Raw genomic sequence first — 21,055 nt, 5'->3', positions numbered from 1 at the left:
GCAAGCTTTAGAGTCAATTTTAACACTTCTTTTTTCCCTAAAAGATCACTATTGAATAACTCCGTTCAAGAGTAATTTGTCTCCATAGTGAATGCCTCCAATTCATAAATTTAATGCACTTTTGTTTAGGAAGTCCTTAGACTGGAATGACAGGTCAAAACAGTAATCTGAGGGTCCTATCTGAGGGGACCTTTCCATTCCCCAAAATTCAGTGAAGCGTGTCTAGGAACACTTGAAAAGGACAGGTAGTTGAATATTATTTCTTAAAGGTTCCTGACAATGTATAAGTGCTTCCAGATGTCATTTTTTTTTGAAATGGGATCCAGGTATGAAAGATACATAGAATCATAGAATGGCCTGGGTAGAAAAGGTCCTAAAAGGTCATCTAGTTTCAACCCCCCTGCTCTGGGCAGGGTTGCCAACCCCTAGAGCAGTCTGCCCAGATCCGCATCCAGCCTGCCCTTGAAAGCCTCCAGGGATGGGGCATCCACAGCCTCTCTGGGCAACCTGTTCCAGTGCCTCTCCACCCTCTGAGTGAAAAACTTCCTCCTAACATCTAACCTAAATCTCCCCTGTCTTAGTTTAAAAGTACTCCCCTTGTTTTATCACCATCAGCACGTGGAAACAGGCATTCCCCCTCCTGTATATACTCTCCCTTCAAGCACTGGAAGGCTGCAGTGGGTTCTCCCTGGAACCTTCTCTTCTTCAGGCAAAACAAGCCCAGTTCCCTCAACCTTTCTTCACAGGAGAGGTGCTCCAGCCCTCTGATCGTGTTAGTGGCCCTCCTCTGGACCTGTTCCAAGAGCTCCACATCCTTCTTGTGCTGGGGGCCCCAGGCCTGCATGCTGGGGTCTTACAAGAGCTGAGCAGAGGGGGACAACCACCTCTCTCTCTGCTGGCCACCCCTCTGTTGATGCAGTCCAGGACATAGTTGGCCTTCCGGGCTGCAAGTGCACACCGCTGGCTCATGTCCAGCTTCTTGTCCATCATGTCCATCATGTCCAGCTTCTTGTCCATCAGGACCCCCAAGTCATTCTCCACAGGACTGCTCGCTCTCAGGTTCTTCTCCCAGTCTATATAAATACCTGGGATTGCCCCAGCCCAAGCACAACACCTTGCACTTGGCTGAGTTGAACATCATTAGGTTTTCATGGGCCCTCTTCTCCAGCCTGTCCCAGTCCCTCTGGATGGCATCCCTTCCCTCTTGTATCAACTGCACCGCTCAGCTTGGTGTTATCTGCAAACTTGCTGAGGGTGCACTCGATTCCGTTGTCTGTGTCATTGATAAAGATGTTGAAGAGCACCGACCCAAGACCGACCCCTGAGGGACACCACTTGTGACTGGCCTCCACCCAGATGTAGAACCGTCAACCACAACCCTTCGGCTGTGACCAGCCAACCAATTCTTTATCCACCTAACAGTCCATCTGTCACATCCATACCTCTCCAATTTAGAGAGAAGAATGTGGTGAGGGACCATATCAAATGCTTTGCTCAAGTCCAGGTAGGTGATACCCATTGCCCTTCCTTTGTCCATCGATGCCGTCACTCCATCATAGAAGGCCACCAGATTTGTTAGGCAAGATCTGCCTTTGGGGAAGCAGTGCTGGCTGTCTCAGATCACCTCTTTATCTCGTGCATGCCTTAACATGTCTTCCAGGAGGATCTGCTCCATGATCTTCCCAGGCACAGAGGTGAGGCTCACTGGCCTGTAGTTCCCCAGGTCTTCCTTTCTCCCTTTCTTAAAAATGGGAGTAATAGTTCCCTTTTTCCAGTGTCCGGGGACTTCACCCAACAGCCATGATTTTTGGAGATGGAGAGCAGCTCGGCAACCACACCAGCCATTTCTCTCAGCACCCTGGGATGCATACCATCTGGCCCCATGGGCTTACACACATCCAGTTTCCTGAGGTGGTCCCAGACTTGTTCCACTGTCACGGTGAGAAGGAATCTGCTCCTCTCACCATCTCCTCGAGGTTCAGGGTCCCGCCAGACATAGGAAGCTTGACCACCAGTGAAGATTGAGGCAAAGCGCTTACTGAGTACCTCAGCTTTTTCCATGTCTAAGAAAGCCAGTTCTCCCGTCTCATTTATCAGAGGGGGAACACTCTCCTTGGCCTGTCTTCTCCTGCCTATGTATCTGTAGAACCCCTTCTTGTTATTCTTCACACCCCTTGCCAAGTTCAGCTCCATCTGTGCCTTGGCTTTCTTGATCCCGTTTCTACACATCCGGACGACACCCCTGTATTCCTCCCAGGCTACACAACCCTGCTTCCACTTCCTGTACATTTCCCTCTTTTCCCTCGGTTTAAGCTGCAGGTCCTTGCTCAGCCATGCCAGTCTCCTGCCTTCTCTGCTCGATTTCTTCTTCTGGGGGATGGAGAGCTCTAGTGCTCTCAGAAGGGTGCCTTATTTTTGGCATAGCAGGGAAAATTTTAGATTCATCTCGGGTTGGAGGTGAAGCCTCTGCCATTCTGAGTTGCTTTCCTCTGGATTTCTTTCTGCTTTTGGAAGGACCTTTCTGACCCCATTTTCTGGGGGTGGGTTCTTAGTTCATTTCTTCATCTGATATTTAAAATTAATGGAAGTTGGACGTTCAAAACATGGGAGAGACTGAACATTAAAAGTGGAGTGAGTTTGCAGTAAGGCTGGTTACATATTTGTCTCTAGTCTTGTTCTATCACATTGAAGGCTTTTTGTATTTTAAGTTTGAAACATTTGATGTTTATGACTGTGCATCTGGGGTTGAGGGGGAGCCCAGCACTCAGTATTTGTAAGGCTCTCAGTGTAGATGGGCTCTGGAAAGATGATATAAAAGGACAGAGATCTGATATAAGGAGGTTTTCTGTCAGTTGAGTCATGCTTTATATTTTTAAAAGTATAAAAAAGTTTGAAGTGCAAGCAGGACGGAGATGGGTATAGGATGAAGTTCTTTTTATGACAAGGAAACTGTTACTTCTACCCTCTTCAAGAAACCATGCATTGCAACTGATGTTCACAGAACTGTTAAGCTGCTGCTATGAGAAGAGGAAGAGCATGCTCCTCTTCTTACATTTGAGTTTTCTTTTTCTCTCACTGTGGCTCTGGTAACTCCGGAGCAGCTGTAACTCACTAGTGTTTGCTTGGGTCAGGTCCCTGCTGCTTTTGTCATCTAAAGCAAGTTGGTTCAGCACTAGTCACATATACCCATGTTCATAAGGGGAGAGAGAAATAGAGGGAGAGAACGGTTCTTAATTCAGATCTCAAGTAATCATTATGTAGGTTTTAATTCTTCATCAGTTACTGATCTTTGGATGGTCGCATCTGTGATTTCTAGATAGATTACTTTCCCTTTCTTTCCCTCCACTGCTTTTTTTCTTAGACTTGCCTCATGCTTTGACATATTAACATGATTATGGTACTTTATTTGGGAGTGCCAATCTGTGTCTTCAGAGTACTCATAGTTTGTTAAAACATTTACTTTCTAAGATCATTACAATTGTGTACAAATTATTTATCCATCTCATCTTGGAACGGCCCTGGTGACATTTTGAATTGGCTTTGGTGACATTTTGAAATAGTTTGGTTTTCAGTTCATGTTTATTTTTTTTTTCTAGAAAGTGTATTATCAGTACAAGACATGAGAGGTGTATCAACACATTTCTGATTCACACAATGTTCAACTGTCAGAACATTATATTAATTTGACATTCAGATTCAGTGGATGTTATCTGAATATCTTTCTAAACTAATTATCTTATCTAAGAACCCTAGTACAAAAGAGAAAAGCTAATCCAAAGAAAATAATACAGAGTCCTCTATAAATAAACAGAATCTATAAGCATTAGGGCTGTATTCCTGAGTATTCCCACTGCTTTATGTTATTATTTCTGACTATTTTTTTTTGGTCATATCCTGCTCTGTATGATACATATTCTCAGCAAACATAGAGAGGTGCCTGCTTGTTTGTCACACTGGTTCTATACTTAGATCAAACTTTTTTTTTTTATTTTTTATGGCTACATAATGAACAAAACTTAAGAATTCCTCTGGGGTAAAAAATGAATGTCATTGCTGGCTTGATTATTAATTCAGAATAATTGCCTCATCTGATTCACTGTATACCCATGAGCATTGCTGCTAGCACAAAAGAAGAGGCACTGTGAGGAGGGTGAGTGTGAGTCCTAGGACCACTTCTTACAAATGACAGTGCAAACACAACTCTTACGACTTTGCAACTGTAGTGTTGAGTGGAAAACAGAAGAAAGTATTTCATACCATAAATGCAGACCAGTACCAAAAGGAATGGTTCTGTTTTTCCTGTACACATTGTGTCCCTGTTGCTTCCCTTGCAGTTTAGCGTTTCATGACTAGTTTAGTGAATTAAGTTAGCTAGATGTTTAAATACAAAAATAATCTATCTTTATTTCCTCTTTTCCCCCTCATTTTCCTCCACCCTTCAAATCTGTATCTCTACAATTTGGAGATCAAGATGTCATGTGGAACCACATCAGAGGCCTTACAGAAGTCCAGCAGAGTAGGGGAGAAAAACCCAAGAAGTTGATAAAGCAAATGGAAAACTGCTGTTAGAATTTCTTTTAACTACCTTTCATACAGTTTCTTAAATGTCACTTTTTCCCATGCTGCCTTTTTGTATTTTGCATTTGTACTTCTCTACTAGTCAAGTAGTTTTCCTCCCTTTTACAGATGGAACTAAAAGTTAAAATATACTAAAATATACTAAATGCTTTTGATTTTTTTCCTTACAATTTAGACTATCTTGTTTTAAATGAGATTCCTTCAAGAAAGCTAAAGTTACTTTAACCATGCTGCAGAAAGCTAGGCAGTAGCAGCGACTGATGAAGCTTTTGTTATTAATCCAAATAATAGTGTCTAAAGTCCTGGTCTACCTCAGAAGTCATCTGAAATATTTTAAGCATCAGAAAACTGTAAGATGACACTGCCCATGGAAGAAGTAGAGGAAAGCCTTCCCTATTCTTATTGTTGTCTATGCACTGCCTCCTCTTTTTTTGTGGGTTCAGGTCAATTGGTAGATGTGGAAATACTTTCACAGGTGACGTGCAGAAGCATTTGTGGATTTGGAACCAGCAGCTGCAACAGCAAAAGAGCCGGGCTTTCTTTCGGTAGCTGTTTGAGCACAAAAAGTCACGAACGGTTCTCTGCAAATTTAGCAAGCCAACTCAACTCACTGACAGGATCAGACGAGCACCAGAAATACCAAGCAAAGGAGAGTGGAATGTATGGTCAGAATAGAGAGTAGTGAGACTGCTTGTTTTTGTTTCAGTGACTGTTGTCTCAGCGGTCTTGTACAACCTCACCCTAAATTTAAAATTTCACACTTCCAGTTGCTCAAAGTAGTTGTGTTGCTTGTCATCTCACCATGCCTTGTTAATTATGTTGATAACAGCAACTATGAAGCTGTGTAAACTGAAAACGTTTTTTTTTTTTTCCTCCCATAAAATGAGTTGCCTGTTGATTACCATCACCAGGCCAAAAGAGAGATGATGGAAGCACATTGCTGTTAGTGTGGTAAAAGGCAACGTTGTCCCCATGTATGTCAGCGCTGGCTTACGTCAGATCATGAAACCCAAGTGTTTTTTTTTTTACATGCAAAAACAACAAAAAAAAAGGCATTTGCAGTGCAGTTGCTAGGTAGGCATTTGTAAGGGCATATAGTGAGTGAGGGCTGGATATCTAAATCCAGTTTATGAGCCTGATCTTTTTAATAAGGAGAATCACTTTCTTCATAATGAGCTTTGAAGGGAAATCTGATAGACAAAGACAATCTAATGATAGTTTGTGAAGTGGCTATATTGCATGTGTGTATGTTCACACATTCATATACTTGTATAAGAATAGGGAAAGCTTTTTACACTATTCAAGTTAAAATGCACTCACCGAGTCATTAACTTGAACTGTGAGAGACTTGCCTCCAGTGTAATTAAAATAATTAAAAACTTTGATCAAAACTCATTTTTTAATTTCAATATATTCAAAATTATCTCATCATAAATATATATTTTTTGAGTTTTGGTATGGAAAATACTTAAATTCTTCTAACTTTGCTCAGAAACAAATTAGAAACAGAATTTAACTTTTCAAGGTATTTGAAATAATACTGTTGTTTGTTTAATGATTGAATCTTTTGATTCTTCTTTGCATTTTTGTTTTTTATATTTTTTTTTACAACACTATTTAAAAATCCATCTTAACAGTTATATCACTAAAGCATCCATATATGGGAATCTGGCTAAAATGTGTGTTTCTATCTTTACTTGTTCAAATGCCTTTTGAGTGTTTTCTGGAAATGTATCTTTTTTGTTGTTGATGGAAAGTTTTTCTTAAATATGTGAATGTTTACATAATATAATAGTTATAGCTGAGGCTTTAACATGATTTTAGTATAGTTTCCATGTTTGTATTCCTACCATACAATACATTTTCAGAGCAAGATGGTGGTCTAGAATGAATTTATGTTTATAATATACCTTTTTACAGTATATATCTTTATATTTGGGTCCATTCACTTCATATTTATGCATGACTCCAAAGAAGTGCTTGTGGTTTGGGATTATAAGCAGTGTATTGTTACTAGAAATGTAGTTCAGAAATACAGATCTAGCCATAACCAGTTTACTTAGTATTAATGAGGTATACATTCAGGCATCTGGCCTGTTTCTCCCTCATATTGAAAAGATTGCTGTATCCAGACTGGCCACAATCGCTTTGAGTGTCATTCTCCTTCCCAAGTTTTTCAACATTTTCAACAGCACAAGCATTTCTAAGAATGATTCTGTGTTCTTTCTTGGGAAGGTAGGAGATAGTCCGAGTCAAGGAAGGGGCGTGAAATAAAACTGGTTCAATTTAGGTTCCTGCTTTATTTCTGTTTGGAGCTATAGTTGTGCTCTTAGCTGCTATCTTCAGGTTAAGGACTAGTTTAAATAAAATTGCATTTAAAGTGCTATACTTCACTAAGCATTACCCATTTTGTGGACTTCTATCCTGCTTGTAGTCATTTTATAAGATTGATATGTAAGGTTAAGTCAACAGATTAAAGCAAGCTTTTGATGTACACAATGGCATTTTGTTAATGCTCTTGTTAATTATGTCTAAATACTACCACTCTCTTGGCAGAATTTGTGTTCAAAGTATGCGGAGTTTTATGAATTTTAGAGATACAGTTATGTGTTTGTTGTTTTTTTTTTTTTTGAGGTTGGTGAGTAAATATGTATTTTGTTATTGCCAGTAATCTACTTTTAGAGATAAAGTTTGGGGTACTTCCTTTTTGAATTTTTATATAGCAATTACGATGAAACACATTTAACTATCTTCAACTAAACTGTAAGTAATTATTAAACACTTCAGAATTTTAACACAAATATTATGCAGTGTCTTGTGGCTGACAGATATCGGGAGGATGAATGAACCAGAAATAGCAATGCACTGTTTTGAGAACAAGAGTGAATCAAGGCTTGTAGGAAAATTCAGTGATTCTTGTTACAACAACCGATTAATTGGGAAAAACAGGTAGCAGAAAGCAATGTCCTCATATTTTGAGGAACAGTTTGTGTGCTGGAAGGCTAGCCTGTTTTTCCCAGCTGGGTAAGTTGAAATCATAATAGCCTGCTTGCTGAATGTCTGTTCATTTGGGAAACATTAGCAAATCTGTGGATGTCTGGATGAATAAACCGGTATAGTGAAGTTGAGAGAGCCTGGAGACTTTCAGGTTAGCATACAGATCTCTGAGGATTTTTCCTCAGTGTAATTTTTTGGGAAGTTCTCAGTCCATGTTAGCTCCCGTTGGGAATGTGATGGAGCTGGTGTATGTTTCATTTTTTTGAAAATGTAATTCAAACTTTTTTTTTTTTTTTTTTTTGGAATGTTGCATGCACAATGACCATGTATTATTCCAGTTGTATGCTACTGCTGTTAAAAATGTATTCTACATACTGGATCCATCTGAATACTGAAACAGTTCTTTTCTGCTTCTTTTTTGAATTATGGTTTTGATTATGGAAACCTCTTTACTGTATTTTTTTTTTTACATACATATAAGTAAATGTATTTTTTTGCTGAGAAAGTTCTTTTCTCTTATGCCATTGTCCTTTGGGTTTCTTCAGGCCATAGCTTCTGACATTTCCAGCTACTTCAGTCTTTTTATCTGTGATAGTATATCAGTTAATACTGATGATTTAAATTGCATAAAAATAGAAGCTTGATACCAGTAAGTTGATTTACTGGAAGTCTATCCAGTTCTCCTTGTGCTTGTGCATTGAATACTTTATGCACTTAGCTTTTAAAGAATTTAACCAAGCTATGGTCTCTACAGTCATGGTGTACTTGAAGACCTGAATTTGGATGCTGGGTACTTCATGGTCTTGGTGAGTCAGTTTGCTTTTTTTTTTTTTTTTTTTTTTGACTGTTTTCCAGAACAATGATTTGGAATGAAAATACTTAAAACCAACTTATTTGATATTACTGTGATTTATATTTTGTATAAAATACTGAATGTTTGCCATAATGAGAGGCATAAAACCTTTAATTATTTCTTATGTCCTTAGCAAATCTTAGAGGTTTCAGACCTATCCCTTAACCATATTCCTTCTGTGAACATATGCATTGTTTCAGCTTAAAATACCGCTGTTTATAACACGAGATAACGTGAGATGTTGCTTTGCATTAGCTATTAACCTGTTGATGAACTGATTCTTGTAGAATTTGGAAGGGATTTGTGTAGCATGCAAAACTAAATTGAGTTTCAGAAATGACTAGTAATTTAAAATGCTGCTTGGGTGCGAGTTAAAATGTTCAGAAGCTGCACACTGTTACTTGAAATCTTGATCCTTCATAGCCATTCATCAATGTGAAAGTGCTGCTTAGAGTTTCTAAAGCACAAGAAGAAAGTAGGTTAACCTAAATGGATAGGTGAACACTGACGCTTATGGATTGTAATAGGCATGAGGCTGCAGTTCAGGAATTTATGTACTCTGTCTGTGGATGTGATTGACTTGCAGAAGTGTGTTTGACTTGCAAGCTTTACAGGATATCATTAATGTGTTTATGCACTTAGCTTGTCCCAGTTGCGTAGTGAGATTCATTGTGAAACCTCTTCACTGAGGCTTAAGGTCAAGCATTTGGCCTTCTGTTTTTGCTGTAGGGTGGGAACAAGCACATAGACAGCTTAGGAGTCTTAGTTGACAGGCAGCAACTTGTTAAGTCACAGTAACTCAGTTTTGTTTGCATGTCTATTTTGAGGCATTTCATTTGGAATGTGTGCCACCTAAATGATAACTCTTAAAAATGAGGTTTTATAATTGAGAAATGTAACTGAATTGAATTTTCATGAAAGAAGTTGGTGTAGTGGGTTTATGTGGCAGGGGTCATAGGGGTGGCTTCTGTGAGAAGAATACAGAAGCTGCCCCATGTTAGATAAGGGGCCTGCTGCTGGCCAGAGCCGAACCAATAAGTGATGCTGTTTGCGCCTCTGTGAGAGCACTTTTAAGAAAGGGAAAAAAAAAACTGCTGGGAACAGCAGCTGGGAGAGAGAGAGGAGTGAGGAACAGCCCTGCAGACACGAAGGTCAGTGACGGAGAGGGAGAGGGGTGCTCCAGGCACTGGAGCAGAAGTCCCCTGCGGCCTGTGGTGAGGCCCCTGGTGGAGCAGGCTGTCCCCCTGCAGCCCATGGGTCCCACATGGAGCAGATCTCCACGCTGCAGCCCGTGGAGGAGCCCCTGGTGGAGCAGGTGGAGGTGGCCTGGAGGAGGCTGCGGCCTGTGGAGGACCCCCACCGGAGCAGATTCCCGGCCGGAGCTGCAGCCTGTGGAGAGGAGACCACGCAGGAGCAGGGGGTCTGGGGGGAGCTGTTGCCTGTGGGGGACCTGTGCTGGAGCAGTTTGCTCCTGGGGGATGGACCCCGTGGGATGGAGCCATGTGGGAGCAGTGCTTGAAGAGCTGCTGCCTGTGGGCAGCCCCTGCAGGCTCAGTTCGGGAAGGATGGCATCCCGTGGGAGGGACCCCACGGGGAGCAGGGGCAGAGAGCCACCGTGAAGGAGTGGCGGAGACGAAGTGCCATAGACTGACCACAAACCCCATTGCCCTGTTCCCCCACACCCCTCGGGGGGAGGAAGTGGAAGAGGGCGGATGGGGGGAAGGCTTTTTTGTTTTGTTTCCTCTGTTTATCACTTCTCTAGCTTGCTAGTAATAGGCAATAAATCTTACTATCTCCCTACTCTGAGTCTGTTTTGCCAATCACAATAATTGTCAAGCTATCTCCAAGTCTTTATCTCAACCCTTGAGTCCTTTGTGTCATATTTTCTCCCCTTTTCCCTTTGAGGAGGGGCAGTGAGAGAGCAGCCGTGGTGGAACTCAGCTGCCCACCCGAGTAAAACCACCACAGTTGTCATAGACAGGAAGACATAAGCTACTAAAAAAGTCTGCATGTGTGAATGAGGACTGAGGAATTCCAGAGTTATTTTTAATTTTTATTTTTTAAAGTACGTGCATCCACCCTAAAATTCTACTAAATCAGCCTGTAGAGAGGAAACTGTTGTCCTCCATATAAGTGCTGTGCAAATAGGCTGCACTGTATTAGATGTTACTGTCTCAAGGACTTTCTTAGGCTATAGATACATGTCTCCTGACTTCACTGGTAGCAGCAGCAGAAGTTTCTGCCTCTTTCTTCCATCTTCGCTGGAGTTTAATGTTGCATCTGTTTTCTGTGGACTTCAGAGATTCATGTGATGGCTTCTAATCTGTTTGGATCACAGTAAAACTCTTCAGTAGAGACCAGGTGCTTTATACTTCAAGCTCACCTGTTACTCTTTGAGAGTGACAAGCAGCAGGACCAGTTGGGCCAGCTGATGAGGAATCATGTACTTACCTGCTCAGTTATCATGAGTTGCTTTGAGCTGTATTTGAGAGAAACTTGAGGCTTTCTGGCTTTATCTGAAGGACATAGCGTAACCTGGTTAAGTTCATTCCCAGGTGATTACAATTCTTACTGCAAGAACTCCTTTTGCACTTTGGTCTGAACACAGTGATATTTGCAGTATAATGTTAAGGGTCTGTCATATGTAGTTTTGGAAACATCTCACAGAGGAAGACCAAGGAAAGCTGGTAGTGAGTGGAAGAAAAGGTCTTGTTCAAGCACAGATTTTACATTTGTTGTTATAGTATGATATTCCATCTCAGGAGTCCTCTGTCTCACAGGGCCAAAGAATACCCAAAATGTTTTATGATAACTTGAGAAATTGTCTTCCAAGCAGTGTAAAATGGATGTTGGTAAAGTTAGTGATATCTGAGAGTCAGTGAAATCTCCCTTTCCTTGCTGTTGTTATTGGTACTTCAAAGGACTCTACAGCTGTCTGTGTTTTCTATGTCTGCAATGTCATGGGCATCCATTGAGAAAGCCAATGAATGGACCAAGCTGTTATTTGTTGAGGTACTTGCACATGGTCTGAACATCTGCCTTCTGCTTGTTTGTGAATTTGGTTCATTGTCTGCAGGTGACTATGAATGTAACTCACTACTACTCCGCTGGGACTGGAATGGTGCTATTACTACAAAGGACAGAGAGCTCATCTCCATTTAAAAAAAAAAAAAAAGAAAAAAGAAAAAAGAAAAGATTAATCCCACTGTAGCCTATCTTTAAAAAAAAAAAAACAAAAAAACAAACAAACACTAACTTTCTCCATCTTTGTGTACAAGAATTAGTTCTTTGGAAAATAAATTAATTGTATGCACTGATATTTTCTGTGTTACAAGTTTCAGTGTATCATAGTGAATAAATATTATTTTATCAGCCACTCAGCAATAACGACCATTAGCTGCTGGATCTCGGATGGAATGCTGAATACAAGCTTGTTTTTCAAAATGGCAGAATCTGGCTCCTTTTTACTGTAATAAAGCTGCTTCTGTTTGCAGCACTGTGTTGCTGGGAGACTGCAGCTAATTTTTGTGGCGCATGTCAGTAGTGGTGACTCAAATTATACATTTCATTGAGTAGCTCTTCTCTTTGTTTGTAAACTGTCTTCTATTAAGGGAGAGAAAAAAGTGTTCTGGAGAAAAGAGAAAATGTTTGAATTGGGAACAAAAGCTCAGATTATTCTGTTGATAACATCATTGTACATCCAATGTCACTCCAGGGGGAGTGGTGACCTGACTGAATTTGAACCAGTCTGATAGTCAAGTTTAATCCAGGTATTCAGGAGAATATCCTATCAGGCATATGCATCACTTCTGTTTGCTTTTTCAAACTCAGTTGTGCAGAATTTCAGCACGTGGTATGACTGTAAAGAAGAATAACAAAACAGACTCTGAGGTGATGTGAATTAGTAAACTGTGTAGTTTAGGCTCACAGCAGAGATGTACAGTGGCAATCTTTGAGGTCTGTAGAAAATATAGTCCTTTCTAAAATGGGTTGTTGCACAGCTTGCACGTGGATCAGGACATGCATGCAATTGCAGTGGCAAAAAGGGGGTGTAGTTGGATGTAAACCTAAATGTATTTGCTACATGTGCGAAATGGAATCTGAATGACAAGTTAAAATCTTCTGCTTGCTAAATCAGTACTCTTTTTCTGACTAAAGGAGATCATAGTCTATTTACTGATGTTCACATTCTGCTCAGACTTCTATCAGTCTTTTGTTTTTATTCTTGCTTGAGATGCTTCTATAAAATGGTTGTGTGTGCATCTGAAGCCTGCTTGTTTAAACACGCAAGTCATGTCAGCTGCAATGCGGCAGTGCTTGGTGCTAATGAGGTGAGCAGCCAGAGCACCCGTCTGCTTATGTTCTCTCATCTCTGTACAATTATGGCAATGGGTACTGAAAAAAAAGGATTTGTATTGGATATGGCTTTGTTTTGGCCTTTCCAGAGTATGGTTCTATGCTCTCCTGAGGGCTGGACAGCATATTTCTACTTCTGTTTGGGGAGTTAGGTGGTTACTTCATTATATTTAATGCAAGCTTTAAAATACAGCCTGGCTGGGAGAAGAAAACCAAATAGGAAGTACAGAGAGGAATTCTCACCCCCAACACACACATTAATTCAAATGCACCTTTAAATGAAAATTAAATGAAAATATATTGCCTGACAATATGTGTGTCTACAGATTGAGTAGATGCAAGTTTGTATTTGTAAAGTAACATCTTTGGAATAGAACTAAACAGATAATTAATATGGGCTAGATCTGGAGGAGCAGGCCTTTCGTAGGCACAGAAATGCAGATGAACTGTGATTTCTCAGTTCACTTTTTCTTTTTAACCCTTAAGGTGCTGACAGCAGTGTCAACTGTGTATTTTACATTGTAGTCGGATGGTTTTAGTTTGAATGTAAGGCAAATAAAGTGAATATTGAATACGTCTTGTCTGTTCTCGTTTTCAGCTGCCAGACTGTCTGCATCAAGCTTGATGCCTTCCCAACCGATCCTATCATATTTCCATTCCTGCAACTTTTCTTCCCATGTTTCTTTTCCAGAGACATTGTCTGTAAAACTATAGATCATGACTAAGGGATATGTTGGTTGTGGTGACAAAGCTGGCTTTCCTTCTGATTCCTGTCTTAATGTCACAGGGTGCTGCCCTGTTAGCTGATAAAATTATTTCTGAGTATTATTATATATCAGATTGTTGATATTGGTCATGTTAAAAATACTGCTATTTTTTAAGGGTCATATCTAGCCTCAGTTACTTTGGCAATTGTTGTGCAACGTGGTGCCAAAATCAGAGGGATCGATACAACTGGGACTGGGAAAGTTATAAACTGTGTCATGTAGGCAATAAATGTTTGTGAGAGGCAGAGACTTCCTGAGGTATTGTTACTGCCCATGTCAATGTAGTGTGCAGCTAACGCGCATAGAAAGGATGACATGTCAACCTAGAAAGTCTTTAATCTTGGGAAGAAGCCCAAGATTATGTGCCCTCATACAACGTTCTTTGCCTAGTCGTAGTTTTAAGTAGGCTAAAAGTAATATATATGAAACATCACAACTGAAAAGATGCGTTTTAGGAAGAGTTGTGCTGTTCTAATGCTCATCATTGAAATCTGATGTAATTAGATACAGGGCAGTATTTCTTTGCATGTTTACATCTTCCTGAAAACCTTGTAGTTGATTGGAATGTTCTTATTTTCCTTCTTTAGGTCTCCGGGTGAACGGTGAGCTTATTACTGCTTACCCACAGGTGGTGGTTGTGCGTGTACCAACACCTTGGGTCCAAAGTGACAGTGATATCACAGTCCTTCGCCACCTAGAGAAGATGGGTTGTCGATTGATGAATCGTCCCCAAGCCATCCTCAACTGTGTCAATAAGTTCTGGACCTTTCAAGAACTTGCTGGTCATGGTGTACCCCTGCCAGACACCTTTTCATATGGTAAGGCTTTGGGATCAAAAGGATAGCATAGCTGCCTACAATAATCTGTGCAAGTAGTGTGAGGCTAGTTCCACAGATAAGTGTTCAGTAACCAGAAGAAGAAAAAAAGTTGTGAAACTCAAGCTTCTGGTTTTGGCTATATTGATTTCCTGTGATGCTTTATGAAAAATATATTAATTATACCTCAACTTCCCAAGCATCTAACTTTGGTTGTTACTACTAAAACATTTTGAACTCTTTTCCAATTGCCCAAAACAACAGACAGGAACTCAAGGAACTAAATGTCACAAGATATTGTCAGAATCTACACTTCAGTAACATCTGAAAATAGATAAAAATTCTATATAACTAAAAATATCTGCAAATATATTAGTTATTATAAAAGGACAGAAACAGCACAGGCTCTTGTGTTCAACTATTAACAGTTCTTTGGTGTTTGCTTTCCCTCCAGAATTCCCTCCATCAGTTAATTACTGATATTCCTTGTTCCTGCCTCTGGAATCTATGGCTTCTGACAGAGCGCTAAATTAGAAGAACCATTTGACTGAGCTACCCCAATACTTTTTCTGATTTTACTTATAATATGTTAAAGAATGGAAGATGCCTCTTAGCTTTATTTTCCTTCTTGGGAAACACCAGTGCTTTCCTTTCCTTTGTGCAGTTACACTGACAGACTTCTGCAATGGGAACTTGACAAAAACATCAGTCAAATATTTTCATCAATTAGTGTGAAAATACATTTGAGAAGAACATCCTTTCTTTGTAGAGGCTGTTGCTCAAGATCTTTGAGAATGGAATGAATTTTTAATTTTTGTTGGGAAAGGGAAACCACAAATTATGGGGTAGTTGGAGAACATCTCTGTTTCTTTGTAACTCCATGATATTTCTTTTAATGCCTCTGTCTAGAATTTGACAGAAGCATAGCCTTCCTTTTTTACACAAGTATCAAATTGTTAGTAAGGTCTGGCTTTGCCAGCAGCATGTGCTGAACTGCATGTTGTTCCGTGACATGCATTAAAACCTGTGTTAGGATAGTGGTGGTTACTTCTGGCTTTCTGACCAATGTCTTGGCTTGACTTCTGCATTTTACTGCACATGCCTTTAGAGGAGTCTCATCCCTTTGTCTGCTGACTTTTATCGTATTTCTTGTACTATGGTCAGCCTTCTGTGAATCAAACAAATAAAATTAAAACATCAACCATTGTCAATGGTCATTAAAAGCTGCCCCCTACTATTCTTACAGATGCAATAAAAGAAAAAGGTTTAAATAGTACTTCAAGAAATAGGGAGAATGAGATAAAGGAGACTTACGCCTTGGGAAAGGGGGAGGTAGAGTTCCAAGATATGGGTTGTTGCTGCTGTCTGGATTATGCCTTGTCTTTGTATTCCATGCTGTTTTCCTTGTTAGTAGTTTGGATGGAACTGTTCCTGGTGTTATGTCCATTGTATTTTCCTGCAAGACATTTGAAAAAGCAGGAGCTTTTAAGGTAATAGGGCTAAACTGGAACAAGATGGTAGAATTGGGGCATTCAGATTCCAAACACTGGGCTGAGCCTTTTGGGGTTGTGATCAATTGCCCTTTGTCAATTTATTTCTTTCATTCCAAATGATATAGGAATAAGTATTGCACAAGTTACAAATGTGACAAAGTCTGACAGTACTCTATGACCAAGTTCTTCTTAATTGTTAATTTTTTCCTCATTATCTAAGTTGGAAGGGTGGGAGGAATGCATGGCAATTACAACCCCAATTTGGCCACATCAGGCTGGTGGCACATAATATTGTTGGTTTTCTTTTGCCAGGTGGTCATGAGAATTTTGCCAAAATGATTGATGAGGCGGAAGTGCTGGAGTTCCCTATGGTGGTGAAGAACACGCGGGGTCACCGAGGTGGGTGTGAGGTCAGAGGTGAGGGCAAGGAATATTGTTAGCAGCACTCTTTAAGATTTTGTCTTGTCAACGGGTAATAGTTAAGGAGGTCTTCTGTTAGGTGTTGAACTTTTTTTGCAGTACTTCTAAATTCTCGTACCCTCAAACTTCTCAATATTGAGAGGGCTGCACACTGGAAAGCAGTTTTAATAGAACATGGTCTTGGAATAGCAGGGCGGCTAGGGGTTCAAAAGAATGGTGCATTGGTGACTTGTGAGGAAAGCTTTGAACTGGATTAGTGGAAGGTCTGGCCTTAGGGATGCAGAGAGAAGCCTACATGGATTTTAGGGATGGTTCTAAATAGGCATGAGAAATAAAGTGTTAGTTCATTGAATCTTAATTTGACTTTTCTTTCTAATTGAGTTTGTCAGTAATTAGGATTCTGGTTTAAATACAATCTCATATACTGTTTGCCAAATGGGATTGATTCCTCCCCTCCCCCCAAAAAACTCTGACTGCTAGTGATAGTGTAGAAGGTTCAGATGAAATTTTTCTGTCATTGTTTTTTTTTTTTTTTTTTTTTTTTTTTGGTGTTGAAATAAAAAGTGTTGAACTATATTGCTTTAGTTTAATGGTAGATAGTGATCTACTAAAGGAAACCAAGTTCAAAATTATTTACACAGGAGGTCACTGTTTTTAAAACCAATTTAATAAATACTAGCAGTAAAAAGAGTCTGAAACGGATGTTTCACCACATAAGCCAGGAGTTACCATAAACAAACTGAAACATTCAGAAAAAGCCACTTCTTCCTTCTCATTGTCCCTGTCTTTGTTCCCACACTGTACTGCTCTGGTGCATCTCTTCTGCTGACATGAGTGTTTCTGTAACCGGATAGTAGAAGGATTCAGGAACAGATCTTAGCTAAATCTAGACTGGTTATGTTTACTTGGATGAATTCCTTGCTTGAATTATCATTTACTTTCACAATTTCCTGTATTGATGTAATGGAAGAGTGAGAGCAAAAGGCTGGGGCAGAGGAAGATTTTGGCAGTCATACCTGTTTATGTGGTCTTAAAGTGCTTGCAGAGCTATGAAGCAAAGTTGGGGCTTGTCTTTGTAGTAATCTCAGTTTGACAAACGTGGATTTACTGAGACACTGGACTTGACTTGATTTTACCTCCTGTTAAGATCTAGAAGTAATTATAGAGTTTGCAGCTATTGACTTTCTTTTCCATTTTTAGCCAGAATTCATGTCCTGGGCTGCATTAGGCAAAGTATTGCCAGCAGGTCGAGGGAGGTGTCTCTTCCCCTCTACTCAGCCCTGGTCAGGCCACACCTGGAGTGATGGTTCCAGTGCTGGGCTACCCAATTCAAGAGCAACATGGAGCTACTGAAGAGTCCAGTGAATGGCCACAAAGATGATTAAGAGACTGGAGTATCTCTTCCATGAGGGAACACTGGGAGAGCTGGGACTGTTCAGCCTAGAGAAAAGGCTCAGGGGAATCATATTGATGTGATTAAATACCTGAAGGGAGTGTGCAAAGAGGATGGAGACAAGCTCTTTTCAATGGAACCCAGTGCCAGGACAAGAGGCCATGGGAACAAATGGAAACACAAGAAGTTCCCTCTAAACATCAGAAAACACTTAACTGTGAGGGTGACTGAGAACACTGGCACAGGTTGCCCAGAGAGGTTGTGGAGATGCTCAAATGTTGTGTGGGCGCTGTGCTGCACATCCTGCTCTAGGTGCACCTGCTTGAGTAAGGGATTGGACTGGATGACCTCCAGAGGTTCTTAAAACATCCATTGATTCTGTGCTTCTGTTTACAAGTTTTTTTGTAGAGCACTTTAAATTCCATGAGTTTTAATGCAAATTTATCACAGTGCATGCCCTTTCACATTAAGAGAGTTGGGGAAACCTTTTCAAATTAATTAAAGAGCAGCCATTTGCAAATGGTATTTAGAAAATGAGGCAAACATGGTCATAGATGCTGCTTGATGAATAAAAGTCATGTTCTTCTAAGCCCGTTTTCTGCACAGTTAATGCTGCTTCTGCAAATGTGCCAATATTATTTTTGCCAAGATGTCATGGTGCAGCATAATTACCAAGAATTAAGTAGTTCCCCTCCAAGGAGTCATTCTTCCTGTTCAGTTTTAGGAGTACAGTAGGATTATTAAGTGCCTGTAGGAGATTTAGAGGTGGGTATGGGAGAGATCACATGGAGGAATTTGTTTTTTTTTTGTGTCATGATTTTAAGTACACATTCTGCTGCTGTTTGTTATGAGAGATTCTATGTTCCTCAAGCAATATTTTGTGTTAGACAGAACCTTAAAACCTGAGGAAGCAGAGGCTGTCCCAGGTGGTCTTTGGAGCACTTGCTGGAATGGAATTCGTAGCACGTTGTCTCTCCTATTCTGCTGCATTTCTGTTCCTTTAATTAAGATAGGCAGTTCATCAATTGTTTTTTGAATTCTGTTAACATTTCAGCATTGTTAACACTGCAGCATAAATGAGTGACAATTCTGCCACAAAAAATCAGTGCAGCCTTATTGCAAAATTTAAATCTAATATAACACAAATGAGTCTTAAAGTGGGAGAGGAGTTGAGAGAAGTGGCTGAAGATGGAAACAGATACGTTCTTGTGAGACTAAAAAGAGATGGAAATGGTAGAACCTTTCAGGAATGCTTTTCATTAGTATTAGTAAAATTGGAAGAGAAGAGAGAAGTCTTTGGTGTGCTTTAGAAATGAAGGGGAATGAAATGACAAAAATCCTTAGGATGTTTACTTGCAAAAAAGCCAGTGATTTTAAATTCTAAACAGTTTCTTCAAAACTGCAGTACATACCATTCACTTTTATGTTTTATGGAATATTTTGCTAAATTGATTTCATATACTTTGGAGTCTAGTGTTTTGTTCTGAACTTAGTTACTGTACTGCACAGCCTCATTCTGGAGTTGTGAGTTCTTAGAAGTACTGGGAAGAGCAGCTGTCAGCAACTTCCCAAGAGTTAAATAGCTTTGCAGTGGTGTACTAATGATGTAATAGTTCCTAACAGCCTATTATTTAAGAGTTTCATGCAAATAGTTTCTGTGCATCAAACTTACAGTCTGTGAATCTAGTCTTTTTAGATGAATAGCTCCATGCTATTAGTTATTTACTGCTCTTCTTGTGTGTTTTTTTTTTTTTTTCTTTCTTCTCTCATTAGGACTTGTACCAGAACGATTTGAAATTACAAAACTGCCTCCTTTATCTAAAGCAAAGGTGTTTTTTTTTTTTTTTAATAATTTTATTTTAATACTGTTCTCATGGCTCCTCAGCTCTTTCAGTACTTGAACACTTAGAAGCACTGAAGCAGTGGAACATTGATGTCCACAGAAGAATTTGTAAATGGATATAAACTACAGATGGGGCACATGAGACTGACCAGCATACTGGTCAGAGGTTTTACTTTTCTATGTTGAGTCATTGATGCAGCTCAAATTGGTAGTTTCTTCTAATCCTACAATGTTCTTTTTCGTCACACAGGCAAAGCTGTGTTCCTGGCACGAGACAAGCACCATTTGGCAGACCTGAGCCATTTGATCCGTCACGATGCCCCTTACTTATTTCAAAAATACGTTAAAGAGTCCCATGGCAAGGATGTACGTGTCATCGTAGTAGGAGGCCGTGTGGTGGGCACCATGCTCCGTTGCTCAACAGATGGGAGAATGCAGAGTAACTGCTCACTTGGTAGGAAAAGCTTTATTCATAGTTTTGATCAAAATACTTGAATCCAGTGGAAAAATGGCATACCCAACTAAAATAAGCTGCAGGTTTTATTTTCTATTAATTGTGTTCACTGTTGGATGTTTACAGAGAAAACGTGAGAGTGAGGAGTAAGTGAGATGTGCATTGCACAAACCCATAATCAGAGGCTATTTCTGCCTGAAGTTTTAGGTGGATAGGACAGGTGAAAGGGAGTGGAAAGTTCTAGGAACACAAACAGAGCAAATGATGTGATAGTGGCAACATCATGCTAATGCCACATTATCATTCAGTACATCCTTTTAAAAGGAACAGAAAAAGAAGGAAGACAGAAAAAGAGAGTGAGCGTGGTAGAGGAGACATCCAGTTGGCAAGAGGGTAGAGTGTTAAGAGAGAAAACTGTTGAAGGCAATCAACAGTTGGATTACATATGCAGCTGCTGTGCTGCCTTACGTGTCACTCTCCTCCATGCAACGTTTTTTCATCTGTGAGGGAGAGGAAATTTAGTGCTAGTATCCTTACAACTGAGTTCCTGCTTCACTTTGTGTGTAGGATAGGAGAGGATTCTTAGGGTGGAAGAAGGAAGTAGGATAGAGGCTGCCTGGCTGGTTATTTACCTGAAATTACTGAAACTGAAGTTGACCTGACCAGGGATTGGATAAAATGTGTTTATGTGCAGTACAGTTTTAGTAACAGTTTAGTAACAGTACAGTTTTAGTTACTGCTTTCTTGATGCTTAGGAAATGTAACCTGGAAGATTTTTCTGCTAAATGTTTTTATTTGTCTTTTATATTTTTAAATTTAAGAGTTATGGTAAATTAAGGATGAAGTCTGTTTCATTTAATACTTAGATTATGACTGTGTACTGGACCAGCTGAGGTGCAGACACAAATTTCCCAGAATTCTTTCTTTAGAGACAGTAAGCTATGAAGCAAGCTGAGAGGGACAGAAGTAAATAATAATATCTTAAACCTCGTCTCCCTTGATTATGTCTGTCAGACCTGTAGTCTCCTGTGCAATATTTGTTTTAATTTTGCTGGAAGATTTCTTCATATAACTTACAAACACGTA

At 39.9% G+C, this 21,055-nt stretch overlaps 1 protein-coding gene across 1 annotated transcript in view; it reads left to right on the top strand.

Moving 5' to 3' along the window:
- The window catches only part of RIMKLB (ribosomal modification protein rimK like family member B), a 49,669-nt gene that overhangs the window by 26,086 nt on the left and 2,528 nt on the right, over window positions 1–21,055 (top strand). The window contains exons 4-6 of the mRNA XM_032190300.1: window positions 14,139–14,369; window positions 16,172–16,258; window positions 19,766–19,969. Coding sequence (XP_032046191.1) covers window positions 14,139–14,369; window positions 16,172–16,258; window positions 19,766–19,969 — 522 coding nt within the window. The remainder of the gene's footprint in view (window positions 1–14,138; window positions 14,370–16,171; window positions 16,259–19,765; window positions 19,970–21,055) is intronic.

Source organism: Aythya fuligula, chromosome 1, assembly GCF_009819795.1.
Source record: "Aythya fuligula isolate bAytFul2 chromosome 1, bAytFul2.pri, whole genome shotgun sequence".
NCBI classification, from domain to species: domain Eukaryota; kingdom Metazoa; phylum Chordata; class Aves; order Anseriformes; family Anatidae; genus Aythya; species Aythya fuligula.
This window is presented reverse-complemented; position numbering and strand designations above follow the sequence as displayed.